Source organism: Parasteatoda tepidariorum, chromosome 2 (assembly GCF_982258835.1).
Source record: "Parasteatoda tepidariorum strain Cologne lab strain chromosome 2, Ptep-v5.0, whole genome shotgun sequence".
NCBI lineage: Eukaryota > Metazoa > Arthropoda > Arachnida > Araneae > Theridiidae > Parasteatoda > Parasteatoda tepidariorum.
In genome coordinates this window covers 65,350,884-65,373,816 of record NC_141756.1, presented here as the reverse complement: position 1 = coordinate 65,373,816, position 22,933 = coordinate 65,350,884, and the positions used below count along the sequence as shown (strand labels likewise).

Genomic DNA, 22,933 nt, shown 5'->3' with positions numbered 1-22,933 from the left:
CGCATTTGAGTAATAATTTTTTGATGCGCTCGATTTGCGTTGAAACCATTGTTAATCAAAGTGATGTTTCGATTGTTTTATCGGCTATTGGAAAAATGTAACTTATGGATTATCTGTTAAATGTTCAATTTTTCCTCTTAATTATTAAAACTGAAAAGCATTTAACTTAGAATATGATGCTTATTTTTATTATTGTTATTATTTTAAAATTTCCAATACTTTGAGGGAGCTGAAGGTAGTCTTGCTAGATTAACTTTCATTATTACTGGTGTATTGAAATCAGTTGAACGTGATTATTTGAAGGTTTTCTTATCTGTGATTCATAGCTTTTGTATAATTAAATTTTAACCCATATCTTATTGTTTGAAAAGATTTAACTTACGGATTATCAAATAAATATTCCGTTTTTTTTCTTTTAAGAAATTCAAAAGCTTTTAGCTGAGTATATGTTTGTTTTTTTAAAAGCTTTCAATTTTTTTAAAGAAGCTGAAGGTTGTTTTGCCAGATTAACTTCTAATATTACTGGTGTGTTGGAATCAATTAAACATGATCAATGAAATATTTTATTATCTCTGATTTTTAGCCTTTATATAATCTTAAAACATATTTTATTTTTTCAAAAATGTTCCCTACAGATTATCAATTAAATGTTCAATTTTTCTTTTTAAATAGTAAAAATTGAAAAACTTATCGAAAAAATTGAAAAATTTTTAGCTTAGTGTGTTTTTTTTTTTTTTTTTTAACTTTTGATACTTTTAGGGAGCTGAAGGTTGTCTCGCTGGATTAACTTTCATTATTACTGGTGTATTAGAGTCAATTGAACGTGATGAAGGAAAAGCTCTTGTTGAAAAGTATGGAGGAAAAGTTATGACAACTATTACCAAAAATACGAAATACATTATAATAGGTAGAGATGCTGGGGCTAGCAAACTGGAAAAGGTAAGCATAATAATTAACTTTATTATACATAATTTTAGGTAGGGCCTTGATTTTTACATTGGCATTTTTTGACATTTTTTCTCCAATAGGGCGTTTTTGAGCATTTTGAGTATTTCTTTTTTTTTTCTATTATTATTATTTCTTTTATTTGAACTTATTTTTATTACATTAAATCTTAAAGCAAGAAAAAAATGTTCAGGAGTCAGTTTATTTTCCTTTTTTTATTAGTCCTATTGCATTTATTTCAAACTTTAATGAACGTGAACATATATTGCAATGTTTTAAGTATTTTAATATGAATGAGCATAATTTTAAAGAGAAACACATTGTTTTAATGTTTTTACTAAGAAATAAGGCATTTATTAAGGGCACTTTTATGAAATTTTAAGGGCATCAAAATCTGAGCTTTACTTTAGTATGTATCTTTTTTAAATTATTTTTTTACAAAAAAATTTAATTAATTAGTATAAGTCTATTTGTTAATAAACTTTTGTGTTTCATATTTCAAGGCAGAAAAATTTGGTACGATACAGCTTGATGAAGATGGACTTCTTGATTTAATTCGAACTCGTCCTGGAAAAGATGGAGTGGTTGCATCAAAATCTGTTAAAAAAGAAAAATTAGAAAAAGCCAGCGCATCATCAACTGAAAATTCTGATGTGCCTAAAGATTCATTAGAGGCATCATTCCTTGAAGATGATGACGATATGGATTTATTTGATGAGTCACCACTTATTGAAACCAAAGAAGCTGTAAATAAAATTGTGAAAAAAGACAATTCTGTGGAAGAACTTCCTGAACCCAAGAAAGTATGCTATTTTTTTGATACCTACATGTAATGACTACCCTTAATATATATTTTTAATGTACATCTGCAGAGTTAAAAATAATATGAAAAGGTATGCACATTACAGGAGTTAAATCAATATTTAAATAAGAAAAAAGCAAAAATACTTTTAAAATGAGTCAAATTAATGAGAGAGGTGATATGATTATCTGATGAATCTCTGAAATGTGTGTTATAATTGCTTTTCAATTATGAGTTCTTTTCTCGGCCACAACAAGTTTTGATCTTTCTGCAGTAGAAATTGGTTATATTTTATAGTGTTTTTCTTTTAAGTATTAATTTGTAACCTGTAATATTTGTTTTGATTATTTTAATGAGGTGATTTTTATTAAATACTCTGTGTAATAAATAAATATATATATGTATGTATATATATATATGGTTTATATCTGCAATAACAATTTAAAGGTTGAATAGACATCACCTAGGTATTCATTTAGTAGTCCAAAAACTTAATATGGTATGGGCAAACTTGAAGAAAAAAATCTAATATAACAATTACATAATTCATGTAATGGTGAACAACAGAAATTATTAATTATCATCTCTAACACATTAAAACTAATTAAGGTTTGTTATCCTATAATGATTGAAGATTAGTATTTATTAAAATTAAGTGAAAAGAGCTGAAATAATGTTAGTAAATATATTGAACATACAGATTAAAATGCTGAGACCAAATAAATTAAGGAAGTAAGAAGTTACAAAATATTATATGAAAAATTAATTATCTAAAAATTGTAAATAAAGTCAATTCTAAAAGAGCAAAAAATATTGTTTTATAGTTAAATAATTATGCTGTCAGTACTTGGATATAAAGCTCAGAATAACGTGTAAATTTGAACATTTAAATTTTTTTGTGCCAGGCACTTTTATTTATTCCATTTGAAAAAATTTGAAGCTTAAAAATATTAAAAATAACAAATTGTAAGTAATTTGGAGAATTACATTTAATTAAATCATAAACCTTGAACAAAATAGGAACTCGTTTTAAATAATCTACAAGCAAATGTCTACTCTTTTTATTTCAAAGCTGCCTTTTCACATGGAAAAACCAAAAGATCTGGTCCCTCTACACAAAATTTGATAGGGCAGTCAATGGTTTTATTAGATAACCTATTTTTTTACTTTGTTTTTATTCTGTTTTATTTAACTGAAAAGGCTCTTATGGATAATTAAGATTCAAAAGATATATTAATATTATCTCTCATAAATACTGACCACAAAGCATTTAGAGTTTCTAGTACATCATTTAAAAGTAATATGAAGCCAATTTTGTTTCTTTTTTTCAGTTTTCTTTAAGAGGCTCGCTGCAACACAATCAGAATCATTTTCTGAACTATATTCCCAAGTCATTAAAAGATCTTTATATGACTTAGAAAGTTTTTTGTTCTTTACACTGTCATTAATAACTAAATTATGTCTGAGTAACACAGTGAATAGTAAACAATCTCAGATTTGGTTAACATTTTGAGAAATGCGGCAAATTTAAGCTCAGAAATTATATTACTTATTTATTTTATTGAAAACATAACATACTTTTTCTGTTTGCGTAAACTAATAATTTTTCTGTTCAAAAATTTTTTCTCACTCAGTAAGATGTAGTAAGCATCTGCAAGCTGTCTAACCAGAAGTTGGGAAAGTAAGGAGCTCGCGATCTGTTTTTCTTTACATTCATATTGAAAACACCATCCATTCGCAACCTAGAACCTACAGATAGAACAATAAAATTAGATTAATAAATTTTTTATGCATTAAATGGGATGCAAAAAAACTGCTCATCATTACTATTTAATAAATTTTAAACATATCTCAAAACAACAAATTTGTCTCCCATGGATATGATTTTAGTGGCAGTGTAACATTTGGCAAATTTTTGGAATTTCTACATATTAGTTTTCATCACAGTTTTTTAAAAAAATAATAATATCAGCTTTTGAAAATTATTTTTTATCTCAGATTTAGAAATAAGCCTAAAATATTACTAACGAATCAATTTGTTTCAGGTTCTTAACAGAAATCATTTGTCTATCTGCAGATACATATGCGAAAAAAGAAAGTTATGATCCAAATAATGTTCTTTAATTGACTAAAATTTCAGAAGATAAAGAAGTTAAATGAAAAGAATGATTTAAAAAATAAATTCTTAATTTTGGAAAAATATAATTGCTTGTTTAGACTGTATTTATTTATTATTTATTTATTTTTTTTTTTTTTTTTTTGGTATATAATTTTAATGCTAATTTTGTACAAAAGTTACATTAAGTCTAATTTTTGCAATAATATTCTCTGTCCTACACTGTTATAGTTGCACACAAATTTGAATTCATGAAGAGTGTGCTGCAGATTGCCTTTGTAAATTCGGCTATTGGGTATATATATTCCGGATTCTGTTTTTATGACTAAATATAAGTGTTACATTTAATCCTTAAAGGTCTATAACTTTTTGTCAACCCATGTTATTTTTTAAAAGGTTTTTTTTATTTGATTCTTACTAATAATTATGTTTTTGAACTAGTAAACCATCTTTGTTTCTCAAATTCGTCTTTTGCATTTAGTATATACCTTTCCTCTTTTTTCTATGAAAAAAAGTATGTTTGCTACATTTAAGTTAATTGGAAGCATTATCTTTCATATATTCTTAATGTTTTCCAAGAACTGACTTTTTTTAATTTTATTTTTAGTAGATGAGCTGAATGTTTTGTGTAAGCTTCATATTAAGTATAGATATTATTTGAAACTTAATAGGTTTTATAATGGTAAATTATTTACTTTATATAAAGGCAAAATTGCAAATTTAAATCAGACTGAAGTGTCTTTCTTCTGTTGCGTTGGAAAAAAAAAAAAACTAAATTAAGTCCTTGTATAATTTTTTTTTTCCTTTGAAAACTAAATTGAGTCCTTATATGATTTTTTTTTTTTTTTTGACAAAATGTTTAAATAATAAATAATGCTTATTGAAAGTTATTAACTGCAGTTACTCGGAACATTATTAATTTAAGAATAGATAAATTCTTTGCTTTTTGGCTTATATTTATTATTTCCTATTTATCAAAGTTTGACCTTAAAGTATACCATAGAATGAAAATTTTCAATAAAATGCTCTGAGGAGATACTAATTCTGTTCTTTCAGATTTGAATAGCAATGTTCTTTTCACTCTGTATAGCTTTTTTTCTTATTAACTAAAGGAATTTTTTTTTATTGGTGAAAAAAATAAAGTTAAAATAAATTTCTTGAAAAGAAATAGAATATAGAACTTCAATATTATATTATTTAACAAAATTGCCTCAGTAATTTATTAGTAGAAATGTTAATAAGTGGGTGAAATAATTTATACTGTCTTATTAGTTGATTATTATTATTATTGGTTTTTAAATGTAATATGTCTTTATCACATTTAAGATGGCATGTAAGCATATTAATTATTCATTTGAATGATGTTTCCTCTACAGCTAAAACATCACTAAGAAACAAGATTGATATGCTTATGTGTCATCTCCCATTTAATTCAGAACATACTTAATCAGATAACAGCTTCCTTATCATTTTGTGTTTGTTTTTCATTTCACTTCTCATTATTTTTTCTAACAGCGTTTTCTATTTTTATTTCAGAGCTGATATAGATTTTAAAAAAAGAATTTTTTCTATTTTTAGAAAAATGTAGTACCAGAAAAAAAGGAAATTGATGCTGATATGAAAAACACAATAGTAAAATCTGATAGTCCTTTATCTTTATCAATGTGGGTAGATAAATACAAGCCTTCTAACATTAAGCAGGTAATAGGTCAGCAAGGAGATAAAAGCAATGCTAAGAAACTCTTGCATTGGTTAGTCAATTGGAGAAAAAATAGGAGATTAAACAAAAAAGCAATACCAGGTAATAGAAGAAATTGTTTTTCTCTAGTTTTCTTTATTATTATTTTTTAGTTTGTTTAGATTTAAATTAAAACATTAACTTTTATTTGCTAATTGACATATTAACTTTATTTAGACAAGATGCGAGTTGATATAAATTTGTTAGCAAAAAATTATTATCTTGTAATGTATTTTGTATTTTGCTTATTTATGGAATGACTTTTGAAACAATTCTTTGTCTGAAATACTTATCTAAACAGTTCATTAATGCCTAGACATTTACAGTTATTGCACTCATATGAAATTAGATTAAATTAATTCAAAATGTTTGTAATAAAAATGATTAATTTGTTTTTAAAAAATTATAAATTATATATATCTTATATATTTTGCAGTACATATATTTTTTAAAAAAAATTTTTATTGTATATTCTTTGCTGAAAACTTAATATTGTTGCTATAATAGGCCAGCAATGCTATTTATAAAGTTTTTCTTTTTCAAGTTTAAAAATACTTTTGAATTTTTTTTTTTCATTCCACTTATATTTTTAGCTGTGAAATTATCATAACTCACATGTGAAAGGTTCGATCTACAGTTAAGACCCTTTTTAACTGATAGTAATTAGCCTAACTTCGTAGGGTCAAGCTTCTTTACCACTGCAATCGGTTCATTGATTGGCTGTTCGACAGCAAGAGTTCGTTGATAATTTTTTTATATGCATATATATTGTTTCACCTTTAGGTGTTCTGCGGAAAATTTCAAATTACTCTGAAAGGTGTGGACAAAAAATTTTTCTTACAAGCATTACAAGGGGGGGGGGAATATTATACCCCATTGCAAGATACGAAAAGACCATTGCGGTATAGGATTTAAGAAATCATCCCCAACTGCATATAGTTCTGTTTTATTTCATAATCAAATTAAACAAATATGCTTTCAAAGCAATCTAAAAGTTTTTAAAAGTTAAACAGGTTAGCCAGAAATTTTATTTATGCTACCTTTCACAATAAATATTATTGATTTATTAAAAAAAAAAGGTTATAGTTTTGTCGTCTTACTTAAATCCTGGACTTAGTGACATATTTTGATAAATAAGGAGAACATTAGTTCTTGAAAAATGAACAACTATATGATGTTGCAAGAATTACATAGATTGAATTTGATTGAAATTTTATTTATGCTACTTTTCACAATAAATATTATTGATTTATTTTAAAAAAAAAGGTTATAGTTTTGTAGTCTTACTTAAATCCTGGACTTAGTGACATATTTTGATAAATAAGGAGAACATTAGTTCTTGAAAAAAGAACAACTATTTGATGTTGCAAGAATTACATAGATTGAATTTGATTGGACCATTAAAAATGGAGCATCTTATGCTGACATTTTCTTAACAAATAAAATGGGATATAAGGAATTTTTTCCTTTGTTTCTTTCTAGATGAAAATCATGTGCAGGAGACAATATGTGTAATTATTCATCAATTTAGTTATGTGAACCGAAAGACGCATATTTGTTGCAATTTTTAGATATAATTTTTATTAACTGATTATTGTTGTTAATAGCTGTTATTAATTAAGAATGTAAGCAAAAAGGAGGTTATGCAATGTCATTTCAAGAGTTGGTGATATTAATATACATTTGCTCTGTGAGCTTGGCATCCGTTGGTGAATCCTTTCCAAACAAGCTTTCTCCATGAGGAAAATGTTTTTTTTTTTTTTTTTTTTTTTTTAACTTGAAACAGAGTATTGTTTTCTGGGATTGTTTTGAATATTTTAACTAACTCCTAAATTTTTACAAAGATTTCTTTTGTATATCTTCTTATGTAATGATAAAAGAGAAACCATCATATAGTGCTGTAAAGCACATGAGTTAAAAGATCAGATCTTTTATTTATTTTATCTGTGTTTCTAATTAATATCTAATACTTTATTTACTGAGCTTTTTAAAACAATTTCTTACTAATTGTCATATATTGTTTATCATTTTCCTTTATAGTTTCAAATTTTAATTAAATAAATGTCTATAGTTTCTTTTTAAAATTATTGTTTTCATAACTTTTTTCTAAGGCCGTTTCAATGCTAATGATGATGGCTCTGGTTTCAAAGCTGCACTGCTCTCTGGTCCTCCTGGTGTGGGCAAAACAACAACAGCTCAGTTGGTGTGCAAAGTATGTCTTTAAGGCAATCAGACTATAATTTATTTTTTTTAAAAAATAAGAAAAAGTGAATGTAAGTTAATTCATTATAGGAATCTGGTTATGATTTCTTTGAACTCAATGCTTCGGATACTCGATCAAAGAAAACCTTGCAGCAAATGGTTTCTCAGTTGTTAGGCAATCAAACTTTGGCGGATTGTTTTAAAGGTAAGATAATATTCAATATACTTCTATAAAGATCAATAAAAAATGAACTTAAAAAGTGTTATTTACTTCCACTGCAGATTTTTCATAATAAATCATTAGTGAGCATATTCTATTTTAAGTGCTTAATAGCTGCTTATTCTTTGCAGAAAGAATTGAATATGCACCCTATTTTATTTTTAATAAACTTTTTTTTAATTCATATAATGGCTTGCTTATATTTGTTCAGTACTTAGAATCTAACTTCTTTGAAAATTTCTGATTTTTGCAGTTCATTAAAGGCTCTTTTACTGTTAAAAAATTATTTAAAAAAATATCAATCATTTCATTGTAAATTTTTAATAGTACAAAGAAAAAAAAATTTATTTTTTTTCTTACCTCAGAAATTGTTTTACAATTACGGAAAAACATTAGCATCCTTTATGCTAAAATCCTTTTTTTTAAGTGTACATAATGGATTTTCTTTGCTTTAGACTTTAATTAAATTTACCCACATTATGTGCTTTTAATTAGATGATGCTGGTAAAGTTTCAAGCAATCATGTAATTATTATGGATGAAGTCGATGGGATGGCTGGAAATGAAGATAGAGGCGGAATGATGGTACGTGAGTTTCATTTTTTTGATTTAATCGCTTGATAATTGAATTTTTGCTGACTTTTAAATGGTCTCATGATATTGCCATATACTGCAGTTGGTGTGGTGGATTAACTGCTTCCAATTTTTTTGAAAAAAGAAATGCAAAAAATCAACATATTTTTTTTAAATTTCATTAATAAATGTAAGGAACTAAAACAAAACGTAATACACAAGTTTTAAGCTGAAATTTATATTTTTTTATGTTTAAAAAGCATTTAATTTACCATTAATTAAGTCAGTTTACCATCCTTAGTTATCTCGGGCAAATGTAAAAATTTAAAGATGCACCTTTTTTTTTACTCTTTTTTTTTATGTAAATTCAACAACCATCGTATATGTGATCGCATAAAGCACATGTGCAGTCCCGCAATCCAACTACAAAACTTGACAAACTTCCAAGCAGATTCTTTTTTTTTTTTTTGTACTTCCGACCAAGTAAAAACGTGATAAAAGAACACGTGCTGACAAATTCTACTACATCCGAGTTTTCTCAGTATAATAAATACTTGCGATATATACCCAAGTTAACTGAAAATAATCAGGGAATTAGTTAAGTCTCCACAGTTTGAAATTTTCTCTAATATGATCCAGTTTCAGATTGGTTAAGGACTGACTGAATTATGAAAATATCTTTACAGTCAACCTCTTTTTTTTTTTTTTTTAAATCTTTTAAAGTCTTTGTTTAATAAATTTTTAATATGAATTTTCAATTTTTTGTAGCAACATCAGAAATGATTTTACTTTTAAATGTGAATATTTTCTTTAATTACTATTTTCATAAAATATTTTAGTATGTGTGTGCTTTTATTTTCATATTTTGTATTTTTTGCTTGACATATTTTTTTTTTTTTAATGTGCTTTTCACACTATTGAATTTATATATTTTACTTTGGATGTCATGATGCAATATTAGAAAGCACTTTATTTTGCAGATATAATCATGTGAGCTGATGACGAGATTATATCTTTTATTTTATTTTTCAGCTTTGTTTTTTTTTTCGTTTTATATATTTATTTTTTTTAAATCATTTATTCATAATTTTTCTTCTCTTTAAAAATATTTTTCCTTGTTTTTTTCTCTTGTTAAAAAGCTATATATATATATATGTGTGTATATATATAGCTTTTTAACTACCCAGGTAATACAACAACTTTAAAAACATTTCAAAAACTTATATGGATAGCAGACATGCTTAGAATTGCTCCAAAAAAATAATAAAGTTTTTTTTTTTCGTATATAATTTTTCTAGTATACTTCCTAACTGACGAATTAAAATTTACATACTCAAGAGCATATATAGTTTTATTACCTAATTCTAAAAAGTAAATTGACATTGTGCTTATAATTTTTTAAGTGAATATTTTGTTGTTACAGGAACTGATTGGTTTCATTAAAGCATCTAAAGTTCCTATTATTTGTATCTGCAATGACAGAAATCATACGAAAATCAGGTCGCTAAGTAACCATTGTTTTGATTTAAGATTCCAAAGGCCAAGGGTTGAGCAAATCAAGGTAATGTATCATTATTTACTTTGCCAGTATCTGTTTCTATATAATTTTAATTTACCATTTTAGAAAAAATTACTTCATGTTATAAAATAAAATTTTAAAAAATTGGCATCTACTAACATTAGGGTGAAAGTTGAGTAGTTTAAAAAAGTTACCATTCTTGTTTTTATAGCTATATGTTTCAGAATGTCTCATAATGCCATCAATTATATTTTCATAAAGTTTATTTGTTAGCTGAGAACCCAACAAAGCTTGGCAATAGTTACCAAGTTTTATCATCCATGCATCAGCTGGTTATTTGTTTGACCTTTGTAGTATTTTTATTTATGCTTGCTACGTTTATAAGAAAAATGAAGCATATGGTGAAAACATATTGACGTTAACATTTAGATTTTCAAATTATAATTAAAAAAACTATCCTTTGTTATCATTGGATGGATAGTTGTAATGATCCTTTTTAACAGTTTCAAAGCTAGGTGACCATTTTGTCAATGAGATTTTAATTCAGTACCCAGCTGAGAAATAATTAGCTATTACTCTTTGTGCAATATTACAATTATTTATTCATTAAATCTAATTAATTATTATTTTGAATTTTCTTTATTTGTTGATAATTTCTGGGCAGTTATATTTTTCTTTATGTTGCTGTAATTTCAATGGATTTTCTAAGTTTAAAATTTTGGATCTTAAATTTATCTCTGAAAATGAATCGTGTAGGTTTGATTTCTTATTTAGGATTAATATGCTTTTTATTTTGCCTGCTTATTTGCTCTTCAGTTGGTATCGTCCTTTTAAAAAGTAACCTGTCTCACTGTACATTCTATGTAATTTAGTTCCTTAAGCTCCTCTCTTAATTTTTATTCAAACTAATTGACACCAAATAACCACCTTAATTTTAAAAACAAAACTATACAGCAGTACCATTCATATTAATGTTATGAGTTATGTATGCTAAAAATAAAAAATAAAATACATGCAAAACATGTTTTATTCCTTTCCAATAAATGATTGGTTTAGTATACATTAAAAACTTTGATCCAGTGCTACATTATTTATTTATTTTATATTATTAACTTAATACAGTGTTTATTTTAAACTTTTCTAATTGTGAAAATTTATTTAAATATTTATTGAGTATGTTTTGTTAGCACTAGTTTCATAAATTTTATTAAATTATGACTTAAATAGAGTTTATTCGTGTACAATATTTCTAAGAAGGTATCACAACATTGTCTGTTTTAGGCTGCCATGATGTCAATAGCTTTTAAAGAACATATAAAAGTATCTCCTGAAGCTCTTCAAGATGTTATAGTGGCTTCAAATCAAGATGTGCGCCAGGTAAATTAATATATCAATTATATTTATTAATTATTATTTTTTATTATATTTATTAATTATTTTTTATTATATTTATTAATTATTATTTTTATTATATTTATTAATTATTATTTTTATTATATTTATTAATTATTATTTTTTATTATATTTATTAATTATTATTTTTTATTATATTTATTAATTATTATTTTTATTATATTTATTAATTATTATTTTTTATTATATTTATTAATTATTATTTTTTATTATATTTATTAATTATTATTTTTTATTATATTTATTAATTATTATTTTTTTTTATCTTCTGCCATAATATTTCTCCAAATTTTCTTAATAGATTTTCAACATTTTTTTTTTGTTTTAGGTCCTACACAATATGTCAATGTGGAGTGCAAAATCGAAAGGTTTAACTTCTGAACAAACAAAAGCAGATATTGGGCGTGGAACGAAACACATAAAAATGGTACAAAAAAAAAGCTTTTTTTTTTCTTTTAACTGTACATTTATGTAAAGTTTGAAAGATATACAACAGGGATGCATAGCCTTTTTTTTTATTGTCTACCACGAAAATTAAAAAATCCTCATTGTTTAGTTTTTGTTGCTAAAAAAGAATTTTGGGAGCCAAGATAAGTAAGGTAAAATTGTAAAAACGTAAGGTTTATTTAAATCCTTATTATTGGTGGCAGGTATGTACTAAGTAAAGTGTAAAATTTGTAAGAAATTGCATTTCCTTGCAAACAATGAACTTTTGACCATAAAAAACCATATTGTGCAAACAAATTCAAGCTTACTTTTAAATATGTTAAAAATATAATATTCTTTTTTCATTTTTTAATTCATTGTTCTTAATTCATTTTTTTAAACAAAAAAAAATTCCCTTTTTTTTTTCCTATTAAAATTAAAAATTAGCAAGGTTTAAGTATTGAACTTTGAAAACCAGTTTTTACTCATGAGGACATAAGTTGTACATCCCTGATATATGTATATATATATATATATATATTTCTTTTACAAAATTTAGCATGTTTTGTAATTTTGTTTTATATTATGTTTGCAAGATACAAACAAAACTGCTTATTGTACCAAAATTTATTTTTTCTTTTTATTGAACAAGGAGTGATGCAGAAATTGTTGTAGAATACTTAGACAATGTGTATATTTCTGAATGAATATTATAACAAAACCAGCAAAAAAAAAAATTTAATAAGTTTTGGAGTGTTCAATATAATTTTTACTCCTGTATTAAAAATTTTTAATGTTTTAAAGACATTTATCCATACATTTTTGCTATTAAAAAACTACCCTTATGAATGAACTAGATTTATCATTTTATAATTATTCTCTGTCTCTATCACTATTTGTTAAAAAAAAGGGGGGCATTGTTTTCTCTAGTACAATGTGGCAAATTGCCTCAGTTTTGTAAATTTTCTCTTATTTTGTCATTTATGTGTATTATTAAGCCACTTTTTCTAATTGATTTTTGAACTGTGTTCTTTAAAATGTGAGTTAAATGTAAAAATAGAATCATATTCTTTTGCTGTATTTTTGTTGTTGCATAGCAGGTGTTCAGCAAATGAAAATATTTTTCATAATATGTCTTCCTCTTACAGTTACAATTAGGGAAAAGTTCGATCTTATCTCTGCATAATTAATGTAACGAAATTTTATAATAGTTCAATTCTCACTAATGGCTGTATTTGTGTCTTTAAACCTTTCTACAACAATCAAAATGAAAGTTTTTTTTTTTTAATTTAAAGTTTTTTTTTTAATTTTAATGTTTTATATATTCATTGAATTATTTCTTTTAGGGCCCTTTTGATGTATTAAGAGAAGTTTTTGCAATTGGCAACAATCCAAAGGCTACTATTATGGATAAATCAGATTTATTCTTCCATGATTATTCTTTGTCTCCATTATTTGTACAAGAAAATTATGTCCATGTCATTCCTACTGAAGCTCAGTATGTCTTCTTAATATGTGAATTAATTTTGTCTATATTTTGAAATGTTAAATCATTTGTTTCAGTGGTTAAAGAGGTAACAAACTACTTCAAAGTGCTAGTTTTAATTATTATCTGACAAGTGAAGAGTAAAAACATACCCTTTCTATCAATTCTATTGCTCCATGGAAATTTTATTAGCTAACCCAGTAAAACCTTTTATATCTTAGTGTGTGGCATCATTACCATCGGCCTAAATTTTTCTGTTTTCTTTAACGGCATCCTGATGAACCTCAAATCATTTTATGCAGGACGTCTCATCTCCAGGGTTGCAAACATAAAGGAGTAACAGAATGTGATAATGTAGAATATGATGTATCTTTTTTGCATTAGAACATGGGTTTAAGAAATGCAGAAGGTGTGGTCTAAAGAGAACATTTTGATGGTAAATTAAAGAAAATGGTAAAGTAAAATGTACACTTATAATTTTATTTTAACATTGCCTATAAACATAATTTTTTATGTTAGAGAGAACTTTCTGCAACCGAACTTAACTGTCAAAGGGGGGGGGGGACGCAATGGGAAAATTCTAAGTATACTTTTAATCCTCTTTACTTAATTTTCACAACTAACTGGTGATGGGTATTTAGTAAATAAAGTAAATACTATTTACTTTATTGGGCAGTGTCTTTCGATGCCTGTAAAATACAGGTCCATCACCTAATATGAACTTGAGATACTAATCCTGCAGTAATTGAGATTCTCCTTAGTTTTTCTGACAAAATTATATCAATATGGTTTTGCCTTCAGTAGTTTTTGAAACATATTTAATTTAAATGTATATATTTGTCTGTTTTTAATTTTGACTAATAGCTTTGTTTTTGTACAATTTACATGATAAGAATCATATAAATCAGTTTTCATCATTATAAACTATAATGAAATTAAATTCTAAATATTGACAAATGTGCAGTTTTAAATTACTGATTCAAAACAACAAATTGCAATTTTTTTTTAATTTGAAATCTTAAGGAAATTTCATAAAAGTTCTGAAAATTATCGAGCTCTAGTTCTCCTAATCGAATAAAATGATTCCTTTATTTTTAACCTTTTTTGAAAAATATTGTGCTGCCAAATAATGCTATATTATCAAAAGTTTAAATACACAAAAACATCAAGAAATCAAAATTTTTGCCTTGTGGCCAAGGTGGTGTGGTTAAGGCCTCTTAAAAGCAAAATTTGAAGTGTGAATTGTATGAAATGTATTAAAATGTGAAATGTATTAAAAAAATACTGAAAAGAAAAATTTAAAAAGCCATAATTTTTAAACTGTATTCGTAATCTTGTAATTAGTTTGCTTGAAATTTTGCATTTTACCATAAAATATATCAGTGGACATGCTGAAAAAAAAAAAAATTCACTACCCGTATTGTAAACTTCAATATCCATCAAAAAGTATCTGAATTTACTGTTAAAGAGTACCCTTTAGCTGTTGCACTGAGCATTTGAATCATGTATTGAGTCCTCCTTGACTTCTATGGCAATAAGTGTTGGAGTTTATTTCATCATGTTCTATTGTGTACTTAAGGTTTGTCACCCTACTGTTGAAACACCTTGTACAGGGATTAAAAAAAAAACATCCCTCCTTCAACGCACAAGAAATCATTTTTTTTTTTTTAAATTATAGTATTTTCCTAAAAGAAAAAAGCCTATTTACTAGATTGGAAAACAGAACCCAGCCAAACAATGTCATTAACATAACTTATTTATGATATCCTTGTTTCCATTGCCTTTCAATATGTTTATGTTATAGTTGTTCTTCTTGTGTTACAGTATATAAAAGTTGTATTGCATGTGAGATTGTATAACTAATAATAATGAACTGTGTTCTTATTCCAAAGTCCTAGTAAAACTTTCAGCAAAATACAATACATCTGATCACTTTATTTTAAGATAATATTGCATTTTTAATTTTATGAAACAAAAATCATGTAGGCTGCCTCATGTTTCATAATCCTTCTTCCAGTCATTTTAAATTTTTATAGACCCTAAATACCAACCAAGAAAGTCAAAATTATGTGAAATCACATCACATTTCGAAAATCTTCATTTAGAAATTTTTTTTCCATCTGATGAATAAGCATTATTGATACCGAAACTGGAGCGAAAGTTTTGTCAATTGTTTTATTACCAAGTTATTGTTTATTTGTCGATAGTTTTACAGCTTTTGATTTCTTCAAATATTCTCAAGTTTATTTCCTTTTATAGGGGTGATAAGAAAAAGCATCTTAGGTTACTCAGTGCTGCTGCTGACAGCATATGCATAGGAGACATGATTGATCGCCAAATTAGAAATCAGAATAGTTGGTCACTCCTACCCACTCAGGTAAAGTTTAGCATCCAAACTTTTAAAAATGTTCAAACACTTGATAGTTAGTTCTGTTTAATCTTTCTTTATAAGACCAAATTCAGAAACAAATTTCTGCTCTGTTTAAAAATCTGTTCTGTTTTTCAAATCAGTAGAAATATTCTGAGTGAAAATTCAAGTTCTTTCAGTTTAACTGGTTAGTTAATTTTCAGTAGAATTTAATATTTGTTTTATTGTAAGAATAATGGAATTTAATATGTATTTGTTTTCTTAGGCAATATTTGCTAGTGTTGTTCCTGGTGAATTGCTTAAGGGACATTTAAAGCAAATGATTAATTTTCCAGCATGGCTGGGGAAGAATTCTAATCATAAGCATATGGACAGAGTTTTGCAAGAACTTCATGTGCATATGCGAATGAGGTAAATTTTGTTTGCTATTGAATTTGTGAATTAATTTCTTCTTCTTTACTCTATTCATCATTATAACTATATATTTATTACAAATTCATTATTATAAATCTACTTCTTTACTTTCTATTTCTTTACTCAAGTGAAAAACCTGATATTAATTTAGTTTTATATAGCTTTCAATTCTCTCCCTTTTTTTTTTTTAAAAAAAAAAAGAAATTTAAAAAAAGTGGTTTCTTGATTTTTGTCCTAGATTTTGCCATCTTCTGAAAATGTGCATATTTACCTTTTTTCTATCAAAAATTTTTAACATTTATAAAAATTAACTTTTACAATAAAATATCTATTTTAAAAATTAAAAAAAATTCTTATACTAAGAACTATGTACTGAAAATGTTTTAATCATAGTTATTAAAATTTTAAAAACTAGATAATATGAAATAGCATGTTTTGAAAAAATTTCTTATTATATTTACTAATTTTTATTAAAAATTTTCACATTCTTGTTGTATGAAATTTTTGCATTAAATTAAGAGAGACCTTTTTTTTATGAAAATAAATAGCTGACTAAAAAAGTTATGAAAAATTTGTACAGTACACTCTCGATTACCCATGCGCGGATTATTCGTGCTCATTCCGGAGTCACACAAAAAATATAAAGAGAAACATTTTCAAGATTAAAAATATTTGATTCATCAAGTTATAACACTACCAAATTTTTGGAAGCAATATTCGTTATTGGATTGCAGTATATGGAATATCAGCAGCATGGTCAAAGGTAAAATCGTCTACGTTATCACGATCTTGGAGGAAGATCATACCGCTTGATGAACAATCCTCTTCAGATGTTCAAGAAAAATATGATAACAGTATTCTCGAACAAGCAAAAGAAATCTAAGGTTTTGAAATTCTTGATGAAGAAAATTTAGAAGATTGGTTTCAAAGTGATGCATGTGAGCCTGGCTTCCAGTATTTGATTGATGAAGACATCGTTATGTTAAATCAAATAGTGATGATAGTAACTGATGCAGAAGGTGTACTAAATGAGTGAAATACAATTTCTCATTCTGCTGCTCTGTAGAAACTTTATTAGATTATATGGGAGGATTTGATTACATTGACATTACTGCAGTTCGTAAAATATGTGTATCGATATATGGCGTAGACGCATTACACATTTTTTAATAAGGAAAATTCCTAGTTTGATGTTATGCATGCAAATGTCTGTAATTTTTATATTTTTTGTACTGATATTGAATTTTTCTTTAATAAAGGAGTTTTCTGATTATCCGTGTTTTTCGATTGTCTGTGCGACCTGTCCCGGTGATTAACCCGGATAATCGGGAGTGCACTGTATTTAGTTTTGAAAAAATTTCAGTAATCTTGTTTTTCTGTTTTGTAATGCAAATGCAGTTGCGTAATGCAAAAAAAAGTCTTATTTTTATTTAGAAATTTTTGACAACTAAATTTTTTTTATTGTATATTTATTGTATATTTATTCGTATTTGTGAATCTTCTTCCTTTTAAAATAAAGGGATTTACAGGTATGTGATTCTAATAATAATTAGTAGTAGTAAATAATTTTCAGACATGAAATTTTTTTTTTTGTAGTATCTTATGTATAACTGATTTTTTTTTTCTTCGTCAGAATAACTGGTAATAAAACAGATGTTAATTTAAAATACCTACCTCTTCTTAGTTGTTTTTGAATACTTAATTGAAAGTAAATAAAATATTCCGCGTTTTAAACAATTTCTTGTTGTAATTTTATCGTGAATCTTCTTCCTTTTAAAATAAAAGGATTTACAGGTATGTGATTCTAATAATAATTAGTAGTAGTAAATAATTTACAGACATGACATTTTTTTTTTTGTAGTATCTTATGTATAACTGATTTTTTTTTTCTTCGTCAGAATAACTGGTAATAAAACAGATATTGCTTTAGAATATCTACCTCTTCTAAAGCGCGCATTGACCAAGCCGTTGATAGAAAGAGAATCTGAAGGTATTCCTGATGTTTTAAAAATTATGGAAAATTACTTTCTCTTAAGAGAAGATTTTGACAGCATTATTGATTTATCTCTTTGGCCTAACCAAACTGACCCAAGAACAAAAATAATCACAAAGGTATGTTCTTTTTCATATTTATTTGGGTTTGAACTAGTTGGTAGATGATACAAAATAGCATAACAAAAGTTTTATTTATATTGATAAAATATATTTAACTATGCATTGTAACCTAGAAAATCCCAACTTCTTAAATCTGAAAAACCTCCCAAACTCATTTAAAAAAAATTTATAATCATGATAAGAAAAAAATCAATTTAAAAAAGAGGCAAGATGGGTAAGTTCACATACTGAAAAAATGTTGCGAACGGAGTGCCAGTTTAAAAAATAATTAATCAAATGTGTGTTTTAAAATTTATTTACAGTAATAATGTTGCATTAAGAAATATCAGGATTTTTAAAGCTGTAGAAATCCATATGAATTACAACTCGAAAAATGGTTGAAAAAGTTCCTGAATATGCAATGAAATTGAACTGAATGAAATGAATAATCAAATGCTCTATTCAAAAAAAAATACAAAAAAAATTTGGAATAATATCTTATTAAAAATATTGGGATTTTAAAAACCATATGAAGAAAGTTTATTGTAATAACTTTCAATAAGTAATCAGCAAGACTAAGTGAATTTACAATTGAACCATCACATATTTAGATTATTGAAAAGAAATAACTCAATTGTGTTGTACTGTCTTATTAAAAAAATGCCTATATTTTATTTGTGGAAATCTGAAGAATAACGCTAAAGAAGACTAAAAAAGCTAATGGATTTATAATGGAATTTATGGCCTTTTAAGTAAAATATCTAAAATTCTGAAATTATTGTATTGTTTGTAATATTTAGAATAAAGATAATTTGGGTCATATTAATGCGGCTTTTTTTGGAATTTGCTAAAATGTTCCTGATTAAGTTATCCATTTTTTTAAAATTAATTCTGCAACCTGAATTATATTTTTTTATTTCTTTTTTTTTTAACCACTGCATAGAATTACACTCGAGCAAGAATAAATCTATTTTATTCCTGATTCAATAACCTAATTGACTTCAAATTGATAGATATTCAGTTAAAATATCTATTTTGTTAAGTTCCATTATAAAATTTAAAATACTAAAATGTTTAGCATAAAAAATTTATCAATAATATACAAAGTTAGATCCCATAAATTAATTATCAAAATTGTTTTCTTTGTGAAGTTATGTTTTTTGTACATTATTTATAAACTGGCTATTATAAAGCAATCCATTTCAATTATTTAAGGACCAATTATTTCATTTTTGCATTCCAGGTGGAAAGTGTATTTACTAGAGCTGCAATTTGCTAAAACCTTCTTGATTAAGTCTTGCAATTTTTTTCTGTCATCTGAAATCCTTTTTCTATCAGAACATCAAATATATTATTAATAAATTGGTTATTATAAAGCAATCCATTTCAATTATTTAAGGACCAATTATTTCACTTTTGCATTCCAGGTGAAGAGTGCATTTACTAGAGCCTACAATAAAGAAAGTGGTAAAAATCCATACGCTATCACTAATGTCAAAAAGAAGGGAGCTTCCAAAGATGTTGAGGATGGGCTTGATGAGGATAATGATGTGGTGTCTGAGGAAGACGAGGACATTGAGAAAGATGCAATGATTAAAGTAATTTTTTTTAACTGTAACACTCCGCACAGAAAATTCTCTAATAAGATACATCTGGCATGTAGTCTAAATTTTCTTAACCTGTAACGGAGTAAACTATTTTCAATTATTTACACTCTAATATGTAATGTTTTTTTTCCCAATGGTTTATTGGCCATTGATACAAGTTTGCAATCTACTAGTTTTATTTAATTTTATTACCGTCCTTGAGCAGCCAACCCAATTTAGGGTTTACGACTACCAATGTTGAACTCCTGGATCAAGTATAGGGAAAAATTTGCCTCATATAGGACTTTTTATTGGAACTAATCCGCATTTGTATTACATGAAGAGGAAAACCACCCATGATTACCCTGGCGGCAAGGGGACTCTAACCCATGATCTTCCTACCTCTGATGTTAATCTTTTTGTCACGTCAGCACTGTGGTCGGTGCAAGCCGGGTGCGGAATTTGAATCGACCAGCCATTGCAGGGATTCCAACCAAATCTATCATCAGCTCAATCTACTAGTTTGGAAATATTTTTTTAAACCACTGGAAAAAAAATATATCACTTATTAGATAGCTTTCTCTATTCAGTGTCTGCAGTTTTTCTGTTTATTGCCTATTCATTTTTGTGACTTAGTTCATAGTAGAAGCAACAAGATGTAACCTTTCTTTACCTCTATCATGATTACAATACTTGTTTCTAATAACAGTTGTAAAATTAATGGTTATAGGATAAATTTTTACGCTTGTTTCAACAACAAGCTGCATGAAATAAAAAATTATGGTTCTAATATAAAGTCTGTAGTTTTGTGCATATACTCAAAACAATTGTAAAATTAAGGGTTATAAAATAAACTTTTAAACTTGCAGTGAAACAATATTTTAGCATAAATCCTGAATTAGGAATTTGTACGGTAATTAAAAAGGCTACAAAAAGGTATATATTTTCTTGTAGACATGTTGTGAATTTGCTTTTATTAGTCTCCTTTTTCAACTTAAAATTTCATCATTTGTCACTTTTTTCTAAGTTTATGCACTTGTAGTTATTTAAATAGTGTGACCATCCAAAAATAATTTTTTTCATTATAATTTTGCTACTGCTTATTTTAATTTATGTATGAACAGTAAGAATGTACTAAAGTGACAAATATTTGTTTCATTTAAATTTTAAATAAAGAATAGTGTAGATCCAGTTAGACGTTAATAACCAAACAATTAATGGCAAAACTTGAAATTAAATTCAAATATTGGGTAGTGCATTATATATTTTCAACCTACAACAAAGAGAAAAAACGATAATTTTCTTGTAAATTCAGATTTTTGATTATTCAAATATTTTTATAGTCCTTGAGTTTGTATTAAAAATTGTCTTCTGTATTTTAATATAAACTAAAAAAATTTACTGCATTTATTCAATTTTTTATTTACAATTGTGTTTATTCTCCACTGAGAGCAAACACTAAAGAAATTTTTTTATGCTTAATGTTACACTTCATGCAAAATTGAAAGTACTTTTCATAGTGATATGTCTGTTGCACTATTTTTCTCACTTGTATTCCTAAATCACTCAAAACCATATTTTTGACTTTGTCCATCATTTTTGAGAAAGCCACTTCCCCTGGACTTTTTAAACAGTGTTCATCATTTAAGGATGTATGGCCTTGTTAAAACATATTTATCTAACTTTAACCTTTCACAAACGAAGGAGCGGGTATACCATGAACTTCATCCAAATCGACTTTCTTCCGGTGTTAAACCTTTTAAATGGTTGTGTTTAATAACCACATGAAAATCATTTCTTTCCACATTTCCTGAATCAACTAAAGTTTGTTTTTTCAATTGACTATGACAATGAAACTTATTGTCAACAATAATGTTTAATGATGCTTACTAAAAACAAAAACCTTTTTTAAAATTAGGAACGTCAAATTTTGTATTTTCTGAGGATTGATTGAACAGTCCTTGAACTTTCTATGTGGCATAATTTAAAATTTTCCTATAGTTTTATCCTTTCCCTTTTTTTTAATTTTAGTCACAGACGTCCTTAGCATTATATTTTCCAATATTTCAGGTGAAAAAACCTACCAAAAAATCTGCAGCAGACAGCAGTGAACCATCAACATCTAAGGATAAAAAGAAGAATCCCTCGAAGAGAGGAAAAGCCAAATGATTCACTGTGTATATAGTTTTAAGTTGTATATTTGTTTCAAAATAAAAAAAAATGTATTTTTTTTCCCTGCTTCTTTCTTTTTATGTTTGAGCTGTCTCAGAAAAAACATCGCAAATGTTAAAAAATATATATATATTATTTTGTTGTTATTATTATTATTAATGTGTTGTTAGAAATTAAATACAAACAGTCTGTGGTCGTGGAGGTTTAGCCCCACACTTTTATATCAAACGGCATGATTGTGATAATGTGGCCAGCATTGTGCACAGGCCACCTTTACTTGGCTGGCAAGCTAGTATATATCGATCTGTGAAGCTGGGTGTCCTTCAGGATTGAATTCCAGTCCTTCACAATGACAGTTCCGAACCTTAACCACTGAACCATCACTCCCAAAAAAAACAGTTTCAGTTAGTATATAAATTCTGATAGTATTATAATGCATAATGTCAGTAATTTTAATGTAAATAATAAAAAAAAATTGTGAAGCGTCTTTTGAATGAAGTGTTTAACAGCAAAATATAAAAAATAGAGTTGAAAAACGTTTCTTACATTAAGACTAGAAGCGTTGCAAAAAGTAACTACTAATTTCGGTTTTGGCTAAAAATAAGATCGTTTGAAAACCAGGTATTATAGTTTCTGATTTGTACATTTAAACCAGGGTTGGCCAAACTGGGGAACTTCAATCAGTTTAGAATGATTTAAAACCAGTGTGGCTCTTTAGTTTTTATTAAATTTACTCTATTTCTTTCTTCTAGATATTTGATTAACCAAGGAAGAGTAAAAAATGCAGTAAACAAAGTAATAGAAATTCATCATAAAAGTACTAGTTTAAATGACTTAACTATAGCACTAATTTTACACTT

General features: G+C 26.3%; 1 protein-coding gene across 2 annotated transcripts in view; it reads left to right on the top strand.

Moving 5' to 3' along the window:
- The window catches only part of Gnf1 (germ line transcription factor 1), a 33,968-nt gene extending 11,835 nt beyond the window's left edge, over positions 1 to 22,133 (top strand). Inside the window, exons 10-24 of one of the 2 annotated variants that reach the window (XM_043039602.3) lie at positions 760 to 939; positions 1,449 to 1,748; positions 5,442 to 5,664; positions 7,713 to 7,813; positions 7,894 to 8,008; positions 8,519 to 8,607; positions 10,019 to 10,156; positions 11,396 to 11,491; positions 11,856 to 11,954; positions 13,300 to 13,451; positions 15,699 to 15,816; positions 16,073 to 16,218; positions 18,120 to 18,333; positions 19,743 to 19,913; positions 21,972 to 22,133. In XM_043039602.3, coding sequence (XP_042895536.2) covers positions 760 to 939; positions 1,449 to 1,748; positions 5,442 to 5,664; positions 7,713 to 7,813; positions 7,894 to 8,008; positions 8,519 to 8,607; positions 10,019 to 10,156; positions 11,396 to 11,491; positions 11,856 to 11,954; positions 13,300 to 13,451; positions 15,699 to 15,816; positions 16,073 to 16,218; positions 18,120 to 18,333; positions 19,743 to 19,913; positions 21,972 to 22,070 — 2,241 coding nt within the window. In that variant the 3' untranslated portion in view covers positions 22,071 to 22,133. Of the gene's footprint in view, positions 1 to 759; positions 940 to 1,448; positions 1,749 to 5,441; positions 5,665 to 7,712; positions 7,814 to 7,893; positions 8,009 to 8,518; positions 8,608 to 10,018; positions 10,157 to 11,395; positions 11,492 to 11,855; positions 11,955 to 13,299; positions 13,452 to 15,698; positions 15,817 to 16,072; positions 16,219 to 17,854; positions 17,931 to 18,119; positions 18,334 to 19,742; positions 19,914 to 21,971 lie in introns of those variants that run through there. The other variant, XM_087157447.1, reaches the window with a different exon arrangement.
- Positions 22,134 to 22,933: the final 800 nt, after the last annotated feature.